The sequence below is a fragment of the Furipterus horrens genome, unplaced genomic scaffold, assembly GCF_987537825.1.
Source record: "Furipterus horrens unplaced genomic scaffold, mFurHor1.1.pri manual_scaffold_2, whole genome shotgun sequence".
NCBI classification, from domain to species: domain Eukaryota; kingdom Metazoa; phylum Chordata; class Mammalia; order Chiroptera; family Furipteridae; genus Furipterus; species Furipterus horrens.
The window spans coordinates 42,358,477-42,385,004 of record NW_028327172.1 but is presented as its reverse complement, the minus strand read 5'-3'; the positions used below and the strand labels follow the sequence as shown (position 1 = coordinate 42,385,004).

The 26,528-nt window shown below is 40.0% G+C and overlaps 1 protein-coding gene and 1 pseudogene across 1 annotated transcript; both read right to left on the bottom strand.

Annotated features, from left to right (window-relative positions):
* Positions 1 to 369: 369 nt before the first annotated feature.
* Positions 370 to 1,314, bottom strand: LOC150018285 (olfactory receptor 56A1). Its single transcript, XM_090267695.1, has one exon. It carries the CDS (start codon positions 1,312 to 1,314, stop codon positions 370 to 372), a length of 945 nt encoding a protein of 314 aa, XP_090123821.1.
* Positions 1,315 to 21,373: 20,059 nt separating this feature from the next.
* Positions 21,374 to 22,389, bottom strand: LOC150018284 (olfactory receptor 56A1-like; annotated as a pseudogene).
* Positions 22,390 to 26,528: the final 4,139 nt, after the last annotated feature.

Genomic DNA, 26,528 nt, shown 5'->3' with positions numbered 1-26,528 from the left:
GCTTAGACTCTATAGCCTGGATTGTGATCTCATTGCTTTCCAGATGTGTGGTCTTTGTTGGTTACCTCTCTCAAAAGAATTTTTTAACTATGTTAAATGTAAGTAATGATACCTGCAGAGATGTTGTGAAGATTAAATTACTTAAATAAAATTGTCTAGGCTCAAGTCAGTTACTCAAGAAAATGAGTTTCTCCCTCTTGCCTACCTTCATTTGAACCAAGTGAAGAGAATAAAGGAAGATATCTGGGTCAGTGATGAAGTGAACCTCCATGTGTGTAAAAAGTACTCACAGGAAATTCTCTACCTTGCTGTCTAGGCAAGATCACTGAGAAGGAAGGAGGAAAGGAATTAGCAGCCTTTTCTATATACTCACTTCCCTCTATACAGCAATTTCTGAATTCCTTGTTTTATCTCTTTGGTCCGAACTCCATATACAATAGGGTTCAAGGCAGGGGGTATGAGATGATGAAGGACATTGAGCAGGATCAGGATGTCCATGGGGACCTTCTTCCTGGCCACATTTGTCAACACCACAACCAGCAAGATGGTGCTGAAGAAGAGGATGAGAATGAAGTGGGAGCCACATGTGCTCAGGGCTTTGATTGCAGCCCCCTCGGCCTTGAATCTAAGTACAGCTCTTAGAATGAAGGTGTAGGATAGAAAGATAAGAATGAAATCTGAGCCCAGTAAGGTCCAACCAGCCACAAATTGGTAGATTCTGTTCAGGGTGAAATTGTCGCAGGAGAGCCTAGACACAGACAGGTTGGCACAGATGCAGTTCTCAATGACATTTTTTCCACAATAATTGAGCTGGGCAGTGAGAATAGGAATGGGTGCAGTGAGAAGGGCATTTCGTGTGACAATGAAGACACTAACTTTGGCCACAAATTGGTTAGTGATGATGGAAGAGTATCGTAGTGGGTGGCAGATGGCCACATAGCGGTCATAGGCCATGACCATGAATGTGCAGGACTCCATGGGGAGAAAACTGTTCATGATGAACATCTGGAGGAAGCAGGAAGAGAAGCTGATGGACCTGAGGTCAAACCGGAAGATGGCCAGGACCTTGGGGATGACGGTGAGGCAGAGCACAATGTCCAGCAGAAAGAGGAGGCTGAGCAGGTAGTACAGGGGCTCGTGCAGAGAGGCCTCCAGCCAGATGGTGATCAGTAGGGTGGCGTTTGCCCCCATGGCCAGGAGGAAGAGGAGGCTGAAGGGCAGGGACAGCCAGTGCTGCCAACTCTGGTAGTTAGGGAAGCAGATGAGGAGGAATTCAGAGACTGAAGCAGTAGAGTAGTTGCTGGGTGAAGCCATTGAATGACTTGAACTGAGAAGGCTTCTCTTAACTATATGTATGGGCAGATAAAAGAGGTGATTTTTTAAATTGACTTCAAAAGTCTCCCTTTCAATACTGCTTAGTAAACTAATTATATAGAGGAGACTTTCCAAAAAAGACAAATTCCAGTCAATATTTTATTTTTAGTGCAATAAGCAGGAAGGAATGTTTAATATTCAAAATGTTATCTGCATATCCACAAACATATTGTGTTGGAAATATGCCACATACCTTAGACAAAGAGTGAGTAGCTTAAAAGGAGGGTGAAGACCACGTACCCTTTTGAGATACCTGAATATAGAAAACAAGGTATGTCTCTTCCTTCAAAAAAAAATTTTTTTTTCTTTTTCCTTTTGGTACAGTGATGAGTCTTGAGAAATAATACTATGGTCTATGAAGAAAAATGAATCAGTGAAAAAACTAGATTAATAAGAAGATTATGTGGAATAACCTCACAACATTAAAAATGTTCAACAAGTTAGGTCAGTATGGTACCAGTGTAAAAAGCAGTTAATAGTATAAAGGAGATAGGATAAAAACACACCTACTTTTTATAATAATCTCATATATGATAAAGGGGGCATCTAACCTAAGGTGAATAAGAAGTTTCTTTCATGGATGTTGTTTTAAATTTTTTAAAAGGTGTTTTGAGATAACTATTGACATTTCAGGGGAAGGACCTCTATTTAGGTCCTTACCTACTACCATACACCAATATGAGTCAAAATGGGTAATTTTGTTTTATCCCTTCCCCAAACTCATGGTATTCTAGAATAGAATAGACTATAAAGTTGACTAAATCCATTCTTTGCTAAAATCCAAATTCTATTTGAATATAACCATTTACTTCCTAAGACCTGAACCTGACTATTCCAGTGCTCTTGAAATAAACCTAAAACAACAAACAGGAAAGGTTGATTTTACTATAAATATATAGTTACCAACTTTAAATGGGCTCTCAGTATTTCCTGTCAAACCTAAAAAGCTTTCCTGATCAACCCTCCCCTCCTGCCAAGACCTTTTTAAAACTTCTTCATTCTTTTCCATCCTTGAACTCTTCTTCTCCTTGAAGGTGACATCAACTATTACCTCACAGAGAAAAGAGAATGTGCCAGTGAGATTTTCTTCAACTTCCCAAGATAAAACTTCAAATCCACTTAAACATTCTCCCATCCTTTCCTCGTTTACTCCCATTAAAATAGAATCCGTCCACCCTCAAAATGTCAAACTGTTAGCATAGGTAACTAGTTATTAATAAATAAAGGGAGCAAAAGGAATCAGACATTATTAAACCTAATAAACTAGGGAGATGAATGGGACAATAAGCTGCTTCACTAGGAATTTGCAGCATTCAAGGCTCCCCAGGTGACTGCTGCATCCTCTGCCTTCAAGACCTGATCCCCAAAGTGGGCGGGAAGGGTCATTACCAGTCATTAGCCAGGGTTGTCAAGGGAAAGATAAACCACTAAAGGAGAAATTCCTCTACTGGGCACATGGCCATTAGAAGTCAAAATAGTGCAGAGAAATAAGTGCATGGGTAGTAGGAACTAAGATGGTGACTGTAAGGGGCAGAGCCTAGCCTGGGAAAAGGATTGGATTGGATAAGGGACATAGATCCTCAGAAAAATCTAGGAAGTGGTTTGGTTAGGGTAAGGGCCCAACACTAGCCCAAGAAGGACTGGGAAGTAAATTGATTAGTTTGAAAGAGTGCCTGGTCCTTCCCAAGCCCAAGATAATATAATCAAGCCTAACAAAAGTAAGTTTGCTTTCTCTCTCTCTCTCTCTCTGTCTCTCTCTGTCTCTCTCTGTCTCTCTCTCTCTCTCTCTCTCTCTCTCTCTCTCTCTCTCTCTCACACACACACACACACACACACACACACTTACCCCTTTCATTCTCGTGTGCTCTCTCTATAGCAGCCATGCTAGCCTAGCAGCTGTACAGTGTCCAAGTACAGGCTCCAAGAGTGAGCCTCCCTACAGCAATGCAGCACCGGCCAAAGTGCAGCCTGAAAAAGGGACTTAGCTAGCCAAATGGGGACAGAGGCTAAACTGGACTAAGCTTTAACATGGATTGAACTGATGGCACAGAATTTCTGGACACTGGCCCTATTTTGGGGCCTGATGAAGACAAGGCTGGACTTTTTCCACAATGAGTCAAATGGAGATGAAATGTCTGGAACCTGGGGGCAGCCGCTTATTTCAGTCCCAGTAAATCTTACCACTACACACTACACTTCACCCTCCCTTGCATGGATCCCTGGAAGTGCTTTTCTTGCAACTCCATGAAAGGACCCCACTTCCACTGGCAGCAAAATCTTCTATCTCTATGTTGAATCTTAACCCTCCTTGTCTGTATTTGTGCTATCGATTTTGCATTGTAGTTCCCCAATTTTTGAGTAATAATTCCTTCTTTACTGGACTTGCCCTGCCTTTCTAATATTCTGCACTATCTTTCATCTTTGAAAATAAAAATTAAAAAGTGCTTTTTTTTGCCTTTCAGCTATTTCTTTTTTTCCTTTCCTTCACACCCAAACTTCTCACAAACATTATTATACTTACAGTCTCCTTTTCCTCACTGCATAGTCATTTCACAAGTCACTTCAGTGTGGCTTTCTTCTCCATTAGTTTCCACAAACCTGCTCTCAAAAAAGTTACATGTAGATTGTTGAATCTTGCTAAAACAATTGATCAACTCCTCTTCCCTGAAACATTCTCTTTGGTTTAATTTGTACCCAAACCTCCTGGTCTATCTCATACCTCCTGATCTCCTTCAGTTTTTCTCTGACTTGTTTTTCATCCACTACCTTAACATCACTTTCAAGATTCAAGCATGTATTCCTTTTGATTTTCTTTCCTCATATGTGCTAGTCTGTTTTGCTCCTTCTTCCAATTTTTTTCTCTATATCTTCAAATATGTTGATGATTACTAAATTATACCTCTAACCCAGAATTTTTTAAAGCCTATTTTACATATAAACTTGAGTATCCCAAAGATATCCAAAATTCACAAGTCCAAAATTAACTTAAGATTTTTCTTCCAAACCTGATCTTTTTCTAGCATCTTCCACCTCAGTGAATGGCATATAGATCTGTACTACTCCACAAGCTAAATACTACAATTTTGAACATATTCTTCACCTATATCACCCATTGCAAACCCAAGATCAAGACCTGTCAAATTTCCCTCTGAATTAGCTCCTGAGTCCACTTACTTCTTTATCTCCACGGTCACCATCTGAGACTAAAGTACCTTTATCTCTTGAATGAAATCATGAAATTGCCTCCTAATGTAGTCTAGGTTTCATTATAAAACCATTTCCTACATTTAAATTAGAGAAATATTTAAAAATATAAATCTGATCTTGCCACTCATCTGCTTGAAATGTCATTTGTTTTTCATTGTTAATAGAATAAAATAGAAGTTCATTGTTAATAGAATAAAATAAAATCCTTAACTTGAACTATATTAGATCACAAGTTCATAAGAGATGAAACCATGCCTGTTGGTTTTTTCATCTCTGTAGATTACTATAGGTATAGTGTATAAGTAGATTCCTTCATAGGTGCTCCTGGTTCACTGAAAAAAAAATTACTTAATGAATAAGTAAATGAGTGAATGAATGAGCACAAGGTCATATATCATTTGCCTCCTTCCTCATTTTCCAGTCTCATCTGACACCTTTCTCTCTCTCTCTCTCTCTCTCTCTCTCTCTCTCTCGTGCATGCTCCAGTCACATTGTCCTCTTAGCACTTCAAATATAACATGCACTGTTTTCACTTCTCCTGAAAAACTGTACATCTTATGCTTCCACACATGCATCCACTTTCTACCCATCCTTTACATCTCAATTCAAATATTCCATCTCTGAGGGGTTTTCTCTAACCCTTTTTAGACAACAAGGTCTCCTATTTTATGTTTTTATAGTATTTTGTTTCACCCTCACAGTGTGGTTGTACATTTGTATGATAATTTGCTCAAACACTTTTTCACCCAAGTGTATTTAGACATTTCATGCTATGAAAGTAGAACATTGGCTCAGTGCTTGACATTAAGTGGTGCCCAACAATATTTGCAGGATAAATTAATTGCTATTTATGAGAATTACAAAGGGATAAAAAATAAAATTTCCTAAATCAACATAAGAAGAAAAGCAAAGTCTTCCTAAAGTTGCTAATACCTCAGGTGAGTTTTGGTGAATGTGGACAACTTATAACTGAATGTGGACAACTTGTAGTTTCAGGTATATGAAATTGGTTACATAAAAAAAAGGCATGGCAATGAGTTGGAGAAAAACTTTGGAGGGAAATTCTATGTAATATTATTTAATCTGGCTGGAGCCAAGAGGATGGAGGAGTTGAAAGAAAGTGGAGTTTAAAAAAAAGAGGAAGTCATCTCATGAAGGACCTTTTCTATGCTAAGGATTTTCTAATTAATTTTATAGACAAAGAGAAGACCAAAAAAAGTATTCCTATTAGGAGAGGGACATTACTAGATACAGGCTATAGGAAGATCATGCTAGATGCAATGTTATTGATGGATTTGGGTAAAAAGAGAGCAGAAGCAGAATGAAAGGATGATACAATAGGCCAGATGGGAAGTAGTAAGCATCTAAACAAAGACTGAAGCACTGAGAATGAGAAAAAGGGGCATATTTCAGTTGTTAGGTAGATAGAATTTAGTGAAAAATTAGTCATGAAAGAGACAGTAGGTGAGAGGCGCAGAGTGGCACCCTGTTTTCTGACTTGAGTAAATAAACAGAATCACTAAGATGAAACACAAGCAAATAGGTATGTTTAGTGTGCAGACATATGTCAACGCTGAGATGTTTATAATTTGCATATAGAGATTCATCTTAGGCTGTTGGAAATGAGTCTGAACATATTAGGAGGATCCTGGTTTAAGATTTAAAAAATTCAGAGAATCAGTACATAGCTGATGTAGTCAGAAAATTATAAGGATGAGGTTAAAACCCTGTGAAATCAACTCTAAAAGGGTTAAAAAGAGAGGGAGAGACTAAATGGAGGGTCTAGAAAGGCATGAAGAAAATTAGGAGAATATGGTTACCTAGAAAAATTGAGGGGAAAATTTCAAGGAGTGAATAACAAATTTTTCAGTTAAGCAGAAGTTCAATAACATGAGAACATTAATAGCTATTAAATTTTATTAAAAGGGTGCCATTAGTAACCTGGACAACAGTACTTCATTGGACCAATGACAATAGAAACCAGAATGAAGGGAGTTGAAGAAGTGTTAATAGGGAGGGTTGACTACATAGTTAAAGAGCCTCATCTCAAGTGAAGTAAAAAGCAAGACAAAAAAGAAACATGCTGAAGCATGCGTATTTGTTTAAGGAAAGTTAAAAAATCAGAAGAAAAGTAAAATAATTGGAGTAGTTAGTCCATTGAGTAAGCAATTTCAATTATCATAATTTTCTTTGTACCCTTACCACACAGCTTTTGTACCTCTCTGTCCCCCTCTACCCTACCCTATACTGTGAGGACAGATAAAGCACACTTTTCCACTTATACACCCCAATATTCTCTAACACCACATAAATTCTTAATAAAAGTCCATTGAAAAAGACTTCTGAATTACTGCACCTTGGTGTTTGATATTGGTGGAATATTGTAAGAAGAGAATGTGAGAGGAGAGAATTAATCAGAATTCCAGTATGCTGAAGAGAACATTAAAGCAAGGAAGAGAGAAGTTCTAACCAATGCTACAAATGATGGTCCCTGAAGGTTTGTGCAGCAGACTGCAAGGGCCAGGGAATGGCACAAAATGCGTATTGGCACTTGGGGGGCTTACTCATGTGACTGTGTGCAGGTGCTCCTCAAGAGCTTGCCCTTGGTTAATGGTAAAACTGTGGGTTAGGGCTCTGACTTATGTCTTTTGCTCTTGCCCTAATACAAACACAGAACAACTCTACTATTCCTACTTATGTTGGTAAGAATTTTCTTGAATTTCTCTCAGTCCAAATCATTATCAACTTCTCCATACAAAATCTCCTCTCCCTGCGTCAGGCTTTCCTCTCCTCCTTGACCCTTATCCTCTACATATCCTATTTCTTCATCACCGATGAATCTTAGCACTTTGTCCTTTTCTAGTGTTGTCTGACATAATATCCATACCTGTTTATGCTCCTCCTCAAAGGCCACTTGATGATCAGTTCTCTCATGTATCCACTTCCATTCACCACATGTTGGCCATTTACTTGTGCAAAGGTCAAACCTCTATAGCCTGAAACTCATTAGCCCAGGACACTTGCCTTCGGCCAACCAAGTCTATTAAAGTCCACTTCTTCACCATTTAGCACTGGAAAATGGAGGGTGGGGAGGCAGGGAATGAGAAAATTTTAAATAGGAGAGAAGGAAAAGGGAACAGATTTCTAGATGTTCTGACAGGTGTAAATGCATACATGAACACAGATGAATAATGTGATACATAACATAGAGTAAAAGTTCACACAGGGACCCTAAAACTGAATTGACAATATTAGTTGATATATACCAAGTGTCAAGGATGCATCGGGCATTCTTTTAAGTATACAATAAGTATTAATTTATTTAATAGAAGTACACTATCAAGAGCAAAGCAGTTGAGAATCTTTCTCAACTCTGTTCTGGTTGGTCCACTTGGAGTATTCTATCCAATTCAGGACAATATATATTAAGAAGTTCTTTGTCAACTGAGACATAATCATGTTACAGGATGATAAAAGGCATTGATTCCTTTTGGGGAGGTCATTGTTACAAATTATAGATGTGTGGCCTGCATGAAACAAAGAACATTGGTGAGAAATTCAAAATATATGAATGGCCAGCCTGGGGAAAAAAAGCGAAAGTAGGAACACTGGAGAGAGAGCACAGAGAAACTGAGTTTGGTGAAATATAAAGAGAACTTTCTATCAATCTTGAAGAAAGTTTTCTCTCTCCAGTTTAAACTGGTCTACTGGGACAGGGTTGCGGAGAAGCTTCTTGATCAATATTTTTTCTGAATTTGTGTGCCAGGTGCCCAGTAACATACTAAATTTAGCATCCTATACACTTTATCCCACTGTAGAATTTACAGATCTCCATTCTTTCCTGGTCAGGGAAGATGAAGCCAAATTATCTAGTTGTGCTAAGTCTCCTAGCTAAGCAAGGAAATGGAACCCTCTTTTAGGAAGGCAGGAGAAAGAAAGAGAAAGTAGGAGGTTTCTTAACAGAATTTCTGGTTACTAATACATCCAGAGTCACCTTTCCTCCCACCTCCTCATTGCCTTTTTCTCCCTATTTATTGGAGCTTGCCTATTAGAAAAGGACCCCTGCCTGCTTTGTTACTCTTCCTGTACAGATCTAATGCAGCCTGTACTACCCTCCCATGACCCTAGAACTTACAGAAGAAGTAAAAGGATGAGTCCTTAATGATATATCAGCCATAGTGGTAACCATGCTGGGACTTTGGTGAATAAATCTTGAGAGTTTTATGAGGCCCTTATTCCTCTCCTACCCACCCCTTAGACCCAGATGGGGAAAATTGGCTTGGGAAACAGAGACTTGGGGAAAGAGGAGCTGAGTCCTTTGGGAACTCTGACTTATGGTGCTCCAGCAGGTAGGGAGCTGAGAGATAAAGGATGGAGTGGTTTGAAGCTGAGGTAAGAACTTTCCTTGAATCCAGAAGTCAGGGGATCTGGTGCACGAGCCTGAAACACAAACATGGATTAAAATGGAAGAAAAAAGACTAAAAATCGGGATTCTTTTTTATGATAATGACTCCCATGTACTGAGTACTTTCTGAGTGACCTAAAGTAATAACCTCCCTTAGATATGAATGAGCAACTCTTTAGAGTAGAAACTATTATTTCCACTGTGCAGGGGACACAGACAGGTGATGGCCAAAGTCACACAGTTACCCACTGTAGTAGCCACATGTCTGATTCCAATATCCATGTTCTAAATAACTACTAGACTGATGAATATGACAGTAGGTATTTTTATCTGAAAGAAATGCTAGCAAATCAAATCCAGCAAACTGCTAACATTTTTTAACTGGTAAGTATATTTATCTCCTAAAGAATGTAAAGAGAGTTCAATATAAGAAAATCTGTCAACCCAATTTAACACATCAGTGTTGTGGCTAAGATCATAGGAATAAAATCATTCAAGTCACAAGCAAATTTGAACCCTAGCTCTGGTATTTGCTACCTATGTGTCCAATCCATTAAACAAATACTTGCTAACTACTTACTGTTCCACAAACTCTTAGACACCATACACACTAATGAATGAGACCAACATGGTCCTTGCCTTCACCAAGACTTCTTTCTAGGTATGTTCTTGTCAAAGAAAATGGACATTTCTAAATGTACTTATTAGAATAATTTCTAAGATATATTGGTTAGCAAAGAAACAAGAGGCAAAACAGTACATAGAATGCTTCACAAAATAATTCTGTAATAATATACAATAAATGCATATAAATAAATATATCTTTATTATATATATCTTGTATATGGTCAGATTATCTCTGAAAGGATGCATAAGAAACCTATAATAATAAGACAAATGCATGCATGGGAGACAGGAATAAGATGGTATGTTAGAGATTGCTAGTTGTTTACCCTACACCCTCCATTCTTCCTTAGTAAGAAACACCATGATTTTATTTGAGTACCCGTCTATACTGCCAAAATACAGATTCCAAATGTTAATAGATGTCATTTGGTGATGTTCCCAAGAAGACCCTTTAATATGGGCTAACTCAACTGAGAAATGTAGGTCATTTGCCCTCATTCCTTCCTCCTGGAACAGGCACAGGATTGATGCCCAAATTTCTAACAATCACTTTAAACTATCAGCAACTTTGAGGATGAAAGTCAGATTCTTAACATAATAAAGCAGAAAAAGAGACACTGGTGAAGCTTCAGTTTTAGCCCTGGATGTGCACCTCTGAAACCCTTACATGAAAGGAAAAGAAGTTTAATTTGTTTAAGCTATCATTAGTTGGATTTTCTATTATATGCAGTCAGAAGTAATACTAACTGAACCATGTGCATATATTGTCTAATTTTACATATATTTTATTTTATTTTTTTGAACATGGAGATAAAACATAAAACAAATAAATGCAGCTTTGAAAGCAAATATACAAAATCCTGTCATATGCCATCACAGGGCACTACCATGTGGGCCAGAAAAGGCTTTAATGAAGAGAGGAATGAATAGAAGGGAAAACAAGAGTAGAAACAACGAAGCCAGTCAGACCATTAAATGGTCCAGGAAAGAGATAGTGGTAGCCTGAACCAGACTGGTGGCAGAGAAAATGAACTGGAGTGAACAAATTTTGGAAGAATAATCAAGTAGATAATACTGATAAATTTGAAATGAGGCATTAATGTAGAAATCAAATATAATTCTTAGGATTCTACCTTGGACAACTTGGTGAATAAGAGCCTATTTACTCACACAGTAAGATTTCTGGGTATTTATGAGTTTACATTTGAGGTATGTAATAATACATTTAATGTGAAATCAATAAATATATGCAGGGAATTTTTTAGCAACTTTCAATCTTTCACAGAGAAGACAGACATTTAAATTTGAACAGAGATTTTTTGGTTTATTTTTTTCCAAGCAACTACAGTGGAGGGAGAGAACAAAGGAGGTTAGATGTGCTATAGAATCTAAGCTAGACAAGGAATAAAATCAGGATGAAAGAGATGAATAATAGTGTAGAGTGAATTCTGTCAATGGCTTTATAGTCTTGCTGTCCAACAATTGTGACTGTACTAAAGATAGTTGAAAATTTGAGTCTGAAGTTAGAAAATAGGATGTTTCAAACCTAAATTTTAGAAGTAGATCAACCACAGAAATTAGATAAGACAAAAAAATGGAAATTTAAACAAAACAAATTAAATCTTGAGAATGGGTTGAACTAAGTGTTAAACCATTTCCCATTTTCCCAGCAATGAGACTCCCAGTACATGCAAATGACATTCTAATGAAAAATAAATTCTTATAAATGAAATAATAATTATGGGAAGAGTTACATATAGTGTAGTTACTTATATCAAGAATAAATCTGAGAAGAGACTGAAAGAGGTTCAGGGAGAATACATTCAACAGAAATAACTTGAGATATGAATTTTTTCCTAGTTAAGTAATCATTTCTTTGTCTCATCCAATCCACCTGCAGACATCACTGCCTGAAGGCTATGTTACATTAGAAAATGAACAGAAACTTATTCTCCTGGTGCATTTTATAAATGTGTTTGGGATTGGTGTAATTGTAGCAGTCTGCTTCCTTGATGAAGCTTCCTGTACCTTTATATCGCTCGTGGCGGGGGGGGGGCATCTGTAATAGATACTATGAGGAAAACGAAGAGATAGCAACTCAGTGGGCAAGCTGGACAGGAGTCTTTTCTGCTGGGATCTTCATAACACAGCTCTATTCATTGGTACAGGTAGTAATGCACTTGGAAATCAATAGAGCTGTGTGGAGATAGCCCCGGAATAGACTGATGGCCAAAACTGAAATTTCAAAAAGGATGCTACAATCAAGCCAATAAAGAGTGAAAGGACTGCTTTGTAGTTGCTACTCCTTCCATCTTTATTTTTTGTTTTTTTGTGAGTTCCTAACTGGTGACCTTTAAATGTGTACCTGAATTTATTGGCTTCTTAAATTAGTTTTCTACTCATAAACACTGATACGTTCCTCTCACCATTTTAATACTCTTTCTTTGAATTCTCACTCTGAACAATACAGACTAATCCAATGGAAGTTTTTTTATTTTTCCTCTGATTATAAAATAATACATCAGCATGTCAACATTTAAATTATATGATATCATTTAAAGTTCAGCAAAATCTCACCCATCAGAAATAACTGGTATAAACAATCTGTTGTGCACTTTTCATCTTTGTTTTTCTACATATAAATCAAGATTATATATATATATGTATATGTATGTAAAGATATTGTTCCATATTGTTTCTTTTTTATTTTTTCCATAAGATGGCTCTAATAGTGCTTAGTTGAGGTGGATGTGCCTCACACACCCTAGGCTTGGTTGGAAGCTGCTTTGTCCAGCAGAGTCTTCATGACCACGGCAGAATAAACTTTTACCCAGGACACTTTATTATGTCCAATGAACAAACTTTTACCCAGGACATTTCATTATGTCTGGGGGAAGAAAGGTGGCTGCCTCTCTAGTCGTCGTCGTCGGCAGCCGTCCGTCTCGAGAGACGATGGCGTAGCTTCTTGAGAGTCTATCTGCACCGCCGAGAATGGCTGTGCAGTCCGATTCAGGAGTGACAATCCCTGCCGCACTTGGTACAGGTGAAGGCAGATGGCTGTTGTTGCTGCTGCTGACGCTGCTTCCGCCTCGATCTTTTCTGGACCGCCTCCTCGTTGCGCGCAGCCTCCGCGTGACGTACCTTGCCTGACCGCGAGCCTCCAGGCTAGGCGGTCGTCTGCTTGAACTTCCCATGTGTTGAGATTGATGGAGCATTGTGTCATGTCCTTTTTGCAGATGTCTTTGAACCGCAGTTTTGGGCGCCCTGTCATCCTCTTGCCTTCTGCTAGCTCGCCGTAGAGGAGGTCTTTGGGGATACGGCCTGCATCCATTCTTTTGACATGGCCGAGCCACCTGAGGCGTCTCTCGCTAAGAACTGCATGCAAACTGCTCATATTGGCTCGCTTCAGCACCTCGGTGTTGGGAACCTTATCCTGCCAGGCGACATGCAGGACGCGTCGCAGGCACCTCATGTGGAAGCTGTTGAGTTTCCTTTCGTGCCTTGCGTAGGTGGTCCACGTCTCGCTGCCATAGAGGAGAGTGCTGAGTACGCAGGCTTGGTAGATGCGCAGTCTGGTTTTCTCAGTGAGGCTGGAATTGTTCCACGCTCGCCGGTTCAGTCTGGCCATAACTGTGGCTGCCCTGGCGATTCTCCGGTTGACCTCCAAGTCGACTGACAGAGAGCTCGAGATGGTGGACCCGAGGTAAGTGAAGTTGTTGACAACCTCCAGGGTGTATCCGTCGATGGTGATGCATGGGGGAGTCCCCGTGCCTTGAGCCATAACATTCGTCTTCGTCAGGCTGATGGCTAGTCCGAACTCCTTGCATGCGTGGGAAAGGCAAGTGACTAGCTGCTGGAGTCCCTCTTCGGAGTGTGATGTCAAAGCTGCGTCGTCGACGAAGAGCATCTCACGGATGAGCACCTCTTTGACTTTGGTCTTGGCTCGTAGACGGGCCAGGTTGTAGAGCTTGCCATCGGATCTGGTGTGAATGAAGACACCCTCGCTGCAGTCCTTAAAGGCGTATTGGAGGAGCATGGAGAAGAAGATTCCGAACAGCGTAGGCGCGAGGACGCAGCCCTGCTTTACTCCGCTGCTGACTGGGAAGGCCTCAGAAGTTGCGCCGTTGTAGGACACCGTGCTGTGCATGTTGTCGTGAAAGGACATGACCACAGCAAGCAGATGTGGTGGACAGCCAATCTTCCGTAGCAAGCTGAAGAGTCCGCTTCGACTGACCAGATCAAACGCCTTTGTGAGGTCAATAAAGGCGAGGTAGAGTGGTTTATGCTGCTCGTGACACTTCTCCTGCAGCTGGCGTAGGGAGAAGATCATGTCCACTGTTGATCGGCCAGCTCTGAAGCCACACTGGGACTCTGGGTAGACGCGGGAAGCAAGGGTCTGCAGGCGGGCAAGAGCGACCCGGGCGAATACTTTGCCGACGACGCTGAGGAGAGAGATGCCCCGGTAGTTGTTGCAGTCGCTGCGGTCTCCTTTGTTCTTGTACATGGTGATAATGTTGGCGTCTCTCATATCCTGGGGGATGTAACCCTCCTTCCAGCAGAGACAGAGTAGATGGTGGAGCGGCTGTAGCAGGACTGGTTTCCCGCTCTTTAGGATTTCTGGAGGGATTCCGTCGCTTCCTGGTGCTTTCCCGCAAGCGAGGCGGTCGATGGCTTTGCCGAGCTCTGCCGCAGTAGGTGGGGTGTCTAGCTCCTCCATGACTGGTAGGTCTGGGATGGCTTTAAGAGCAGTGTCTGTTACGGTGTTCTTCATTGCGTACAGCTCGAGGTAGTGCTCGGTCCACCGCCGCATTTGCTGTTCCTGGTCAGTGATGACCTCACCTGTCTTGGACTTAAGGGGGGCGATCTTGGAGGGGATTGGGCCTGTTGCCGTCTTGATACCCTCATACATTCCTCGTGCGTTGCCTATATCGGCGGCTTCCTGAATGCTTCTGCACAGGTTTAGCCAATAGGTGTTGGCACAGTGGCGGGCGGTCTTCTGGACTTTGTTCCTGGCAGCCCGTAGAGCTTGAAGTGTACTGGGAGTGGGCGTGACCTTGTAAGCCAGTAGGGCCTTCCTCTTAGCCTCGATCACGGGTTCCATTTCTTCCCAGTGAGCCTCGTACCAGTCAGCGTTCTTCCGCTCTTTCTTCCCGTAAGCAATAATGGCGGAGTTGTATATGGCGTCGCGGAGACGTGGCCAATTGGATTCGATAATGTCATCTGCCGCCACTCCCTCGCCGAGTGCATCTTCCATCTTGTTGATGAATTGCTGGGTCTTAACTGGGTTGCTGGCACAACTGGTGTTGATGCGTGGGCGACCCTTCATCTTGGAGTGGTGCAACCTCTTCGGCATTATGCGCACCTTGCTTACCACGAGGGCATGGTCCGTGTCGCAGTCTGCACTGTGGTAGCTGCGGGTGAGGAGTGTGCTGCCAATATCCGTTCTTCTGGTGATGACGAGGTCAAGCTGGTGCCAATGACGGGAGCGGGGGTGCCTCCATGACACCTGGTGGATCTCTTTGCACTTGAAGAATGTGTTTGTCACGCACAGGCCGTGGTGACACGAAAGCTCAAGCAGTCGCTGACCATTCTCATTGATCTTTCCTCTCCCAAAGTTTCCAAGGCAGGTGGGCCAGGCCATGTGGTCGGCTCCTACTCTTGCGTTGAAGTCTCCAAGGAGATAGAGAGCGTTACTTCTGGGAATCTTGGATAACGCTTCATCCAGTGCATGGTAGAACTGTTCTTTCTCTTCGGTGGTGGCGCAGAGGGTTGGGGCATACGCGCTAAGAATGCTGACTGGGCCGAAAGTTGTTGACAATCGGAGGGTAAGTAATCTCTCTGTGCCTCCTGTGGGTGGCTCTATGGAGTTAACAAGCGTGTTCTTCACAGCGAACCCAACACCGTGCTGTCTTGGTTGGTCCGGAGACTTCCCTTGCCAGTAGAAGGTGTAGTTGGTTTCTCTGATAGTTCCGTTGTCGGCCAACCGGGTCTCCTGTAGAGCCGCAATGTCGATGTTTAGTCGTGCCAGTTCCCTATCGATGACAGCGGTTTTCCTGGCACCCTTGATCCACGGAAGGTCTGCAGTAAGTCCGGGGCACATGGTCCTGATGTTCCAGCTAGCGAGGCGAAGAGCCGGAGGCTTCTTTCTTGCTGTTTGCTTGGAATTAACTGGTGCGGGTGTTTTGTGGCCCACTTTTCGAGAGGCGCCTCTCTGATCCCCACGCACCCAGTGGGGCAGGCGAGCCATGGCGAGACGGTAGCTGTCCAGTGAGGCGCGATGACCTCTCCCACCGTCAGAGGAGACCCCTGGCGCTCGTTTCCTTCGCCAATCGGATGAGCTTATAACCGGTATCTGTCTCCTCCCGTGTTGAGTCGACATCTTGCGATGACACTGGAGTGTCCTCTCAAGTGAAACTGAAGCTACAGAGCCTGGGCAGGGTGATATGGAGGGTCTGCTGTTGCCCATGCAGCAGACCCCCCCTCTCTTCGCAGCTGAAGGGTCCAAGGGAAAGACAAAGTCAATACAGCTTGGCTTCAGGTGCGCCGCAGGAGTTGCCGGTGTTGACTACAATGTCAAACCGCCTTAGGGACTCCGGCTCCGGATTTTCTGTCGGGGTTTACTCCCTTAGCCTTTCCCCTGAAGAGGTATGCCGCAAGGCAGCGGAGGTTTTTTGGAGTCAGAGTTTTCCTTCTCTAATTTTAGAGATGTCCTTCCTCTTTCCTCCTTTACAGTCTTGAGGGCAGCATTTACAGGCTAAAATAGAAAACTGGCAGTGTAACCTTCTAAGCAGATACTACCAATACCCTGCTTGGGTATACTCACCCAACAATAAACATCTCTTAAATGTCCTCCAAGTGCCATGCCTCGAATTAGTAAATGGCAGTGCAATGGCAGCCAAACATTTGGATCAGTTTCACTAAGTAAACCACCAACACAAGTAGGTTTTTAAAACAATAGAATAGTGTCTCATTTTATTAAAAATAATAACTATTTTTAAGCAACTTACCAGCAACACCCTCATGCCTTTTATTGAGGAGGATACACATGAGAGATACAAGGTCAAGATTCATGAATCATCAATAGCTTGGAGGTGTTAGGATTACAGTTGACAGTAACAGATTACATGTACTAGTACAGAGGGTACAGTGACCAGTCTGTGTCAGGGTCTATCAAACATCTTGATGACACACTGGCATTAGGTGCAAGGTTTCATATATTCCCTGCTAGAGATTATTTATGTTATATTATAGATAAAGAAAGCAGAGCAAGTTCTAAAGCATAATAAGCATTCTTTAAATCTAATTCCCCTGGCAACCCTCTGAGTGGCTTTCGGTTGTTTCACACACAGCATTATGTTGAGACTTAAATACAAGCACAGCTGGAGTGCCGGCGGCAGTCATGCTCAGGCCGGGGCTACAATTCCCCAAACCACAAGGAGCAGTTCCCTACACTTAGTTGTCTTTAACTTCTTTTGAAACAACTTTGTTAGATTGTATTGTGACAGCTGTCATATCAGTGCACATTTTTTAAAAAAATCAAAATTGGTGAATTTCTGTGTAGCCACTTTAATAGTGAAGATGGAAGATAATAAGAAACATTTTTGGCATATTATACTTTATTATTTCAAGAAAGGTAAAAATGCAACTGAAATGCAAAAAAAAGGATTTGTGCAGTGTAGGAGAAGGTGCCGTGACTGATTGAATGTGTCAAAAGTGGTTTGCAAAGTTTCATCCTGGAGATTTCTCACTGGATGATGACGCTCCACAGTCAAGTAGACCAACTGAAGTTGACAGTGATCAAATCGAGATAGCTGACATACTCAAAATATCCAAATTATTGGTGAACATGAAAAATGTGTCTGTCATTTTACAGATAAAACCATATGAACTTTTTGGCCAATCCAATGCATTTGTCTGTTACAAACTCTTTATTATATCCCAGGCCCTTATGTTAGGCACCACCAATTTATAAACTATGAGTTTGTACTAATATGTTTTATTATTTGGTAAGATGTGACTTGAATCTTTTTTAAAATTCTCTTCCATTTGGTGAAACTTTCATCTTCTATACACATTTTAGGATAATTGTGACAAACACTCCTCTGAAAATCTTGCTGGAACAGTTCTTGAAAATGCATTGACTTTGTCAATTAATTTAGGAAGAACACATCTTTAAAATGTTCATGTGTCATTTTCATGTGCAGAGTTTATATCTACATTTAAGTAGATCTTCACTTAAATACTTTAAGCATAATTTTAAAATAGCATCCGTAAAGGCCTTGTGTGTTTGTTATGATGCCAATCTCTACATATTAAGAAGCTTTTTCTACTGTAAATGATATGTTAATTTCTAATACTTTAGATAATTATTGCTGGTGTAAAGAAAATGATTGATCTTTTAAGTTCATCTTATATCTGAACATATAAGTTATTCTAAAAATCTGTTTATTTTTAATGATTATATCATATGAAAATAACAATTTAATCATTTTCATTCTGATCATTAAAACTCTCCTTTCTTTTTTGACTTATTGTGTTGGTCAAGACTTTCTATTTTACACTGATAAAGGAATTCAACTGCATTTCTTTTGGTGCATTCCCCTCCACATAAGGGACCTGCCTCCTCCAAAGTTATGCTTCCTCCCTGCAGCCACCCCCATCCAAAGACTAGCTTATAAGACAGGAAATAAAGCCTAGCCCACATGCTTCAATTTAGACAACTCTGAAAAATTCATCCCAGAGTTCTGTATGTGATTATGAATTATTGTTTTTGTTCCCTCAAATATTTTTGAGTAGTTTTGTGCATACACACACCAGTCGGTACTATGCTGAATACCGAAGGACACCCCTCTGCAGATCTTTGGAAATCTCTTTTTATGCAGTTCTCTCTTCTTCAATACTCAACCCTTTGAACTCTGACTGCCTTGACCTCCCCTGACTCCCATGTCCCTCTCCTCAATACAGAAAGACTGTCAGGCTACAGCTGGGTTTGCCCTCCCTTTTTCATGGCCTGGAATCTCTCCAATAAAAGCAACACTCTTTTCCCAGTAAAGAGAAATCACTTCATTTGTTTCTTTTTTATTAAATTTATTGGGGTGACATTGACTCACAAAACCATCAGGTTTCAATTGTACAACACAACAAAAACATCATCTGCACACTGCATCATGGGTCCATCATCCAAAGCAAAGTCTCTTTTTGTCCCCATTCATCCCCCACTTTGCCCACCTTCATCTACCACCACCCCCCTTTTCCTCCGGCTATCACCACACTGTTGTCTGTGTCTATGTGTTATGTATATATAAATGAAGTTTTTTTGCTTAATCCCTTCACCTTCTTTCACCCAGGCCCCCAACACCCCTCCCCTCTTGACAGCTGTCAGTCTGTTTCACGTATCCATGCCTCTGCTTCTATTGTATTTTGTTCATCAGTTTGTTTTGTTCATTAGATTCAATAAACAGCAGTGCTGAGGAGGATGTGGAGAAAAGGAAACCTCGTGCACTATTTGTGGGAATGAAGACTGGTGCAGCCACTGTGGAAAAAAATGTCTATGAGGTTTCTTCAAAAAATTAAAAATGGAACAAACTTTTGACCCAGCAATCCAACTTCTGGGAATATATCCAAAGAAACATTCATGACCAGGCCTGCAGGTTAATTAGGTTTAGCTCTGGGAAATCCAATCTCTGTCTTCATCCATAAGAAGGGAATCTTATGCCAAAATGCCTTAAATTATCAAAGACTGGAGATGGCAAAACCCACAAAAGTGTCATCATGAAAATACAGACATCTATCTCTCCCTCTTGTACATCCAAATGATAATCAGGTTCTGCTCATTCTTCAAAGAAATTCCTTGAAAATACTTTCTAATCACTCTTTTGTGCCCTTTGGAAAAAAAATTAAGCAGCCACCCAGCTTTCCATCTTTTCCTAAGTTTTTGTTATATACTAATGCTATGTAATATATACCTTTCCATCCAATACTTGCAATATACCAGTCAAGAGACATTTCAAAAACAAAAAAGATCATATTTGTTGAAATCAAGAGATTAGTACTCTTACATTTCAAATGCCTTTAGTAATTGTGCTATCTACTCACCAAAACCAATGTTTAAGGACCTCTTAATAGAGTGATCTTTCATTTCACCCTATGGAATCTTGCAAATAAAAATTATATCTAACTTTTGGGTTAGCTTAATGGATGCACCCGCACCCTAAATTTCCTATTGCATATGAACAAAAAAGGGGGTCTATATGATAAGCCTGACAAGATCAGTGGGCTACATGGCAGGCCTGATGAGTGCTGTCACCAGAAGAGACCACACAGGATGACCTAATTGGGCACATCATAGCAGGGAGTTATATCCCAGGCCCATCACTTCCTTAGTAAAGGTCAGTCTTCACCTTAAGCAAACCCTGTCCATTGCTCTTATGCATCTAGGATAACATGCTTTTGAAATGTCAGTGTTATCTTTTCCAATTCCCTGGTAGGCATAACCACCTGGTAAGGTACCTGGTGGAACACTACAGCCCTGAAGTTTTTCATTTTCTTGTTGCCCACATACTATCTCTATTTAATGTAAATGTTAAATGTTAACTATTCTGTACCCACCAATGTAAAGAATCTGTTTTACTTTCTATTTAATCCTAGGAATTTTCTGGCTTCCTTTCTCCCACCACCTTAATCTACCACTAATAGATTTCATGTGCCTTCCTTACACCCTCTCCTTTGATTCTAAATGTATAAAAAATAAACTGCAAAACTGCCATTCTCTGGAACATTTTTCTCAATCCCTTGAGATCTTGTTTCTGGGCATGTCCTCAAATTTTTGGCTCAAACTCTTATAAATTTTTTCTATAGGTTTGGATATTCTTTCATTGATATCCCAATATAAATAATGACATCACTGCCTACCAACTATAATAATATATTATGTTTCCTGACCCATGTTTACTGACTGTGACATTCAGAAGTTTAACCATATGTCATATCTTCATCTGAGGCTCTTCAGTGCAGCTCCAGACCATACAGGGCATGGTTTTGAGGAAACAGAATGGCCCCTATTACCACCACAGTCAGTTTTACTGATTTCCACATTACTGGTCTTCTCATTTTGCAACTCTACCTCCTCTTGGGTCTTCAGTGTCCTAGTCTTACTTACTATAAAGAGTTTGAAGGTGTGTGTAGTTTCTTCTTGGTATAGGCTAGTACTAGTATGAGTATTACTATTTATAAAGAGAAGCTTGAACAGTCATAATTGGAAAAAGGTGGAGATCTCTCTGAGTTCTGGGCCTTTGCTTAGTTCTTCCTGACTCTGAAGAGGGATGGTCTAGAGAGAAGATGCCTAATGACAGCAACAGGTTTACAAAAACAACCCAGATCATGGCCTGAAGAGCAGAGTTAGAGCTTCAACTGTACCTAAGAAAAGAGCACTGTGTCATGGAAAGGCTCACAGTCAGATAGATCTGCATTTGAATTGATTGCCCAGCACTCACCAATAGATCTTTGTTAATATTTCTCTATAAATTTCTGTTTCCCACTATATAAAGTAGAATACTAATCCCTACCATGCATAATTGTTATAATGTTAAGATGACTTAAATTTCTAAATATCTAGACACAAAGTTAGGTACCTAAGAATGTTAGTCACCTGAATGAGGAATTTAAACTAGTTGGGTACTAAGAAATCTATAGTAATTCCTGATACAGGAGGAACAAAAAGTAGGTAGGAAATATTCACTATCCAATCATTATTTTACTGTCTTAAATTATAAATTCTGAAATAAAAACAGGGGGAATCGTAATAGGTGTTTCTATAGAAAAACCCTTCTGTGTATTTAAAGCCTCCTCTGAAGCAATCTGAAACCCTTGCTTTAACTCTTTTCTCCAAAACCCATATAAATAGGGTTCAAGGTGGAAGGTATAAGGTGATGAAGGACATTGAGCAGGTTCAGGATGTCCATGGGGACCCTCTTCCTAGCCATATTTGTCAATACCACAACCTGCAGGATGGTGCTGAAGAAGAGGATGAGGACAATGTGGGAGTTACACATGCTCGGGGCTTTGACTGCAGCCCCCTTGGCCTTGAATCTAAGCATGGCTCTTAGAATGAGGGTGTAGGAGAGAAAGATAAGGATGAAATCTGAGCCCAGTAAAGTTCAACCAGCCACATATTGGTAGGTTCAGTTCAGGGTGATATTTTCGCAGGAGAGCCTAGATACAAACATGTTGGCATAAATGCAGTTTTCAGTGACATATTTTCCACAGTAACAGAGCCGGGCAAAAACAATGGGGACTGGTGAGAGCAGCAAAGCATTCTGAGCCATGATGAGAACACTAGCCTTGGCCACAGATTGGTCAGTGATAACGGACAGGTATCGTAGTGGGTGGCAGATGGCCACATAGAGGTCATAGGCCATGACCATGAATGTGCAGGACTCCATGAGGAGAAAACTGTTCATGATGAACATCTGGAGGAAGCAGGCAGAGAAGCTGATGGACCTGAGGTCAAACCAGAAGATGGCCAGGACCTTGGGGATGATGGTGAGGCAGAGCATGATGTCAAGAAGAGAGAGGATGCTGAGCAGGTAGTACAGAGGCTCATGCAGAGAGTACTCCAGCCAGATGGTGATCAGGAGAATACCATTAGCCCCTATGGCCAGAAGGAAGAAGAGGTTGAGGGGCACAGACAGCCAATGCTGCCAACTCTGGTAGTTAGGGAAGCACATGAGGAGGAATTCAGAGATTGGAGCAGTGGAGTAGTTGCTAGGTGGTGTCATGAGATAAATTCTAAGATGAGGCTTTTTTCTGGATTTATGTATGATGAGATACATGAATTAAGTCAGTAGAAAATAGCTTTATGAAAATATTGCTAACACTTACTCATCCAGAAAACTGATGAGATATTTTAAAAAATCCCAAATGAAGGCCCAGCTCAGTGAAGACAAATATGATCAGAGAGGGCTTGGATAATTATTTCTAAATTTAATTCTGAAAAATAAAAAAGACACTAGCACAAGGTTTAGAAAAAATAATGAGAGGAATTACCTCATTAAATCATACTGTAAAGCTATGAAACTTTTTCTAAAGAATACTGACATGTGATAGTTACAAGGAAAATTGACTAATTGTATAGATCCAATAGGCCAAAAATGCTTACTAATTTAAAGAGTAATCCAGGATTAATAAAGATGTCATAAAATTGTATTTTCAGTAAGTTTTGCTGACATAATTTGTGAGATAGTAGGAAAAATTAGTTTTTCCTCACTTTTTATTATACATCAAAGTAAATCTGAGATGGGAAATTTATCATATAAATGATATTTTTAGTCTTACGATAAAACTTTAAAAATAGAAGTAAACATTGATTAAATATAAAGAGGGTACCCCAAGCTACCCTATCATTCTGACTTATTGTATTCTAATACAAACCATCCTGGACATACTTAATACCCTCCTGCACAAGTTGTAGTTCAATGGTCCTATAGAAAGTTATGCCCAAAAGTAGACTGTTTTCTTTAACATTTATGACCACCAACCTTAAACAAGCACTTGATAGGCATGTTCAGTTTAACAATCTCTAGTTAATTCACCTATTATAATCAATTTCTCTAAATTTTTAAATTCTTTTCAAATCCTAAATCCTCTCCTCTCTAAGCAGATGACTTCTTGAGCTGCTCTGCAAAAACAGCAGACTACAGATCCAAGTTCCTCAGTTTTCCATAATTCACTCATAAATCCATCTACTCTTACTCTCTTTTCTTTTTTAAAATATATTTTATTAATTATGCTATTACAGTTGTCCTAATTTTCCCCTATGCTCTCCTTCACACAGCATCCCCAATCTCTCTGGCAATCTCCTCCTTAGTTCATGTCCGTGGGTAATGCATATAACTTCTCTGGCTTCTCCCTTTCCTATACTGTTTTTAACATCCCCCTGTCTATTTTGTATCTACCAATTTGTACTTCTTAATCCCTACACTTCCCCTCCCATTCTCCCCCTTTCCCATCCCAGCTGATAACCCTCTGAATGTTCACCGTATCTGAGATTCTGTTTCTGTTCTGCTTGTTTGCTTAGTTTGTTTTTTAGATTCAGTTGTTGATACTTGTGAATTTATTGCCATTTTAATGTTCATAATTTTGATCTTCTTTTTCTTAAATAAGTCCCTTTAAATTTCATATAATAATGATTTGGTGATGATGAACCCCTTTAGCTTTACCTTGTCTGGGAAGCACTTTATCTGCCCTTCCATTCTAATTGATAGCTTTGCTGGATAGAGTAATCCAGGCCATAGGTCCTTGCTTTTCATCACTTTGAATACTTCTTGCCAGTCCTCTCTAGTCTGCAAAGTTTCTTTTGAGATATCAGCTGAAAGGAGTCCTATGGGAACTCCTTTGTAGTTAACTACCTGCTTTTCTTTTAGTCTCTTCTTTGTATCTTGTTGACTTTAAGATCTACCCTCCTCCTAATTCCAGTCCCTCCACCTCTGCTTTGGAATCTATCTACCCTGAAAGATTCCTTTTTTCAGAAACTTTGACTTAGCAATTATCCAGTTAATTTTATATGTATTCAAACTATTCTTTCCTAGGTCCTTCCTGTGGATATCCAAAATGCTCAAGTCTCTCAAATATCAATAAATTTTAATATCTATCCTACATCTCTGTTCAATGTAAAGATCCTGATTTCAGTTTTGAACAAAGATGCCAAATCTCTATCTCTTCTTCCTCCTCTTTTTACATTAAAATGTAAGGAACAAAATCAGACAAAGGATATCTAAAAGGATACAAACAGATTTAATACTTTAGTTGAGAAGTAATCAGTGTAAATACATGGCTCTGAAATGTATCTGAGGGTGTAAAAAAAGGACATCTTTTAGAGACATAAACATGAAAAGGGACCCCAAAAAACAGAATTTATTTATTTAAAATTGTGTATTTATTCTTACATGTTTAAACTTCAGTCACCTTCAAAGTACTCTCCATTTGATGCAATACACCTATTGAGACTTTTTTCCACTGCTCAAAAGAGTTTTTGAACTCAATTTTGATGCCTTTCAGTGCTTCTGTCATTTTTATTTTACCTCTTCCACATTGACAAAAAGTCCCTTTGAGGACTTTTTTCATCCCAGGAAACAAGCAAACAAAAGTCACAGGGTGAGACTGGGTAAATAGGTAGGGCAGGGCATGGAGGTCGTGCCATTTTTGGTCAAAAACTGGTGAACAATGAGCATAGTGTGTGGGCAGTTGTAATTTACCAGTTGTAAATTATCTATAGTGAAATGGGCAAATGCATTGAAAGAGTCTTCAAAAAAAAATTCACTGAAGCCAAACGCAGCCTCTCACAACACCATCTGGAACACTGATACCGATGGGTTCCTAGAAAACTTGCCTAGCAAGAGAAGGCTATACTACAAGGAGCCCATGCTCCAGAAGATAATTCTGTTTTGGGGGGAGTCTCCCCTCATATACTGGCAAAAGCAGAGATTAGACTGAGTAGTTGATAGAGAAAGAGAGGATAGAAAAATTTTAATTGTATTGTCTTTTCTGGATTAAGTGACTAAATTATAAGACAGACTAGCAGCTTTGAAAAAGCATGATATATGTTGTAAAGGCAGAGATGATGGATCCAATTTTGATATATTGAGTGTATAGTGTTGGTAAGCTAAACACGACTTAGAACTATTGGAGGAAGGAGTTGGAATTCATATGAAAGCTTGGACTTAAAGGTAGAGAACTGGAAACTATCTACACATAGGGTATACTTAAAACCATAACTATCTTTATTTCTTTCCCTTTATTCATTCTCTTTGTCTTATTCTGCCATCCCTGAAAAATCAGTTTCTTAGCCTTTTTTATTTTTCCTTCCCCTTAAGTAATGCCTATCCATGATTACTCTTCACAAATCCCAGTCTCTGATCCACCCAACTCCCTGTCCTCATTACTTCCTTGCATTGCAGAGAATTATTCTAATTAAGCTCATCAGTCTGCTACCTGGATTTCACTAAGGAGAGTGTATGTAATACAGGATAAGAAAAAAGAGTATAAAAAGGTAGGTACAGAGAAAAAAGTGTCAGATGCCTGGATGTAATGTCAGGTGGTAGTACAGACATGAATGTGAATCAAATTTTTAGATATTTGATTAATAAGAACTAATAAAATTACTCTCTACTAAAAGATGTAACAATGATTAGTAAGTGGTGACTCTTCTATTCTGCCTTTTTTCAGATTCAACCATGCTTAGAATATTTTGTTCAGTTCAGTGCACCTTAATTTAAAGAACATGTCAGAAACTGTATGGCATAGAAGAAGGTGGCCGGGATAAAGAGGGCCTTAAAACACATAATGAGAAACAATTTTGGAAAGTAAAAATATTTTACATCACATGTGATTCTTTCCACATGTATGACTCTATTTTCAAAAGAAAGAGATAAAAACTAGGACCATTAAGAGAAAATCACAGATTTTAAAAAATCTGTTTCTGTTGAATATGAGACCTGTATTATAATCAGAAGAGACTTTTTCTCTTGTTGACACTACTCTGCTGGAACATGTTGGAGGAAGGCAATAGCCAAATTTTCTCACCAGCTCTCTCCCTGAGCCTCATGGCACTGCATGCCAAGTGTCATATTAAACTCCAAACATTGTCCTTGTCCCAAAACTATTCTTTCTCCCTCTGGACTCCCTAAACAGCTTTTCTGGGAAGGCCAGATGGATTTCAATCATGTACTTGCATGATGTTCCCAACCATAAAAATTATGTGATACCTGGTATTCAAATATATGCAGTTTCTGAGATTATAGAACACTTTCTTCAAGGAAGAACCTAGGATTTCTGAATGTTCATGCATCCAGTGCCACCACTCATGGCCTTATACTTCTTATATCATGGGAGCCAATATAAGAATGAGTGTCCTGGTGAC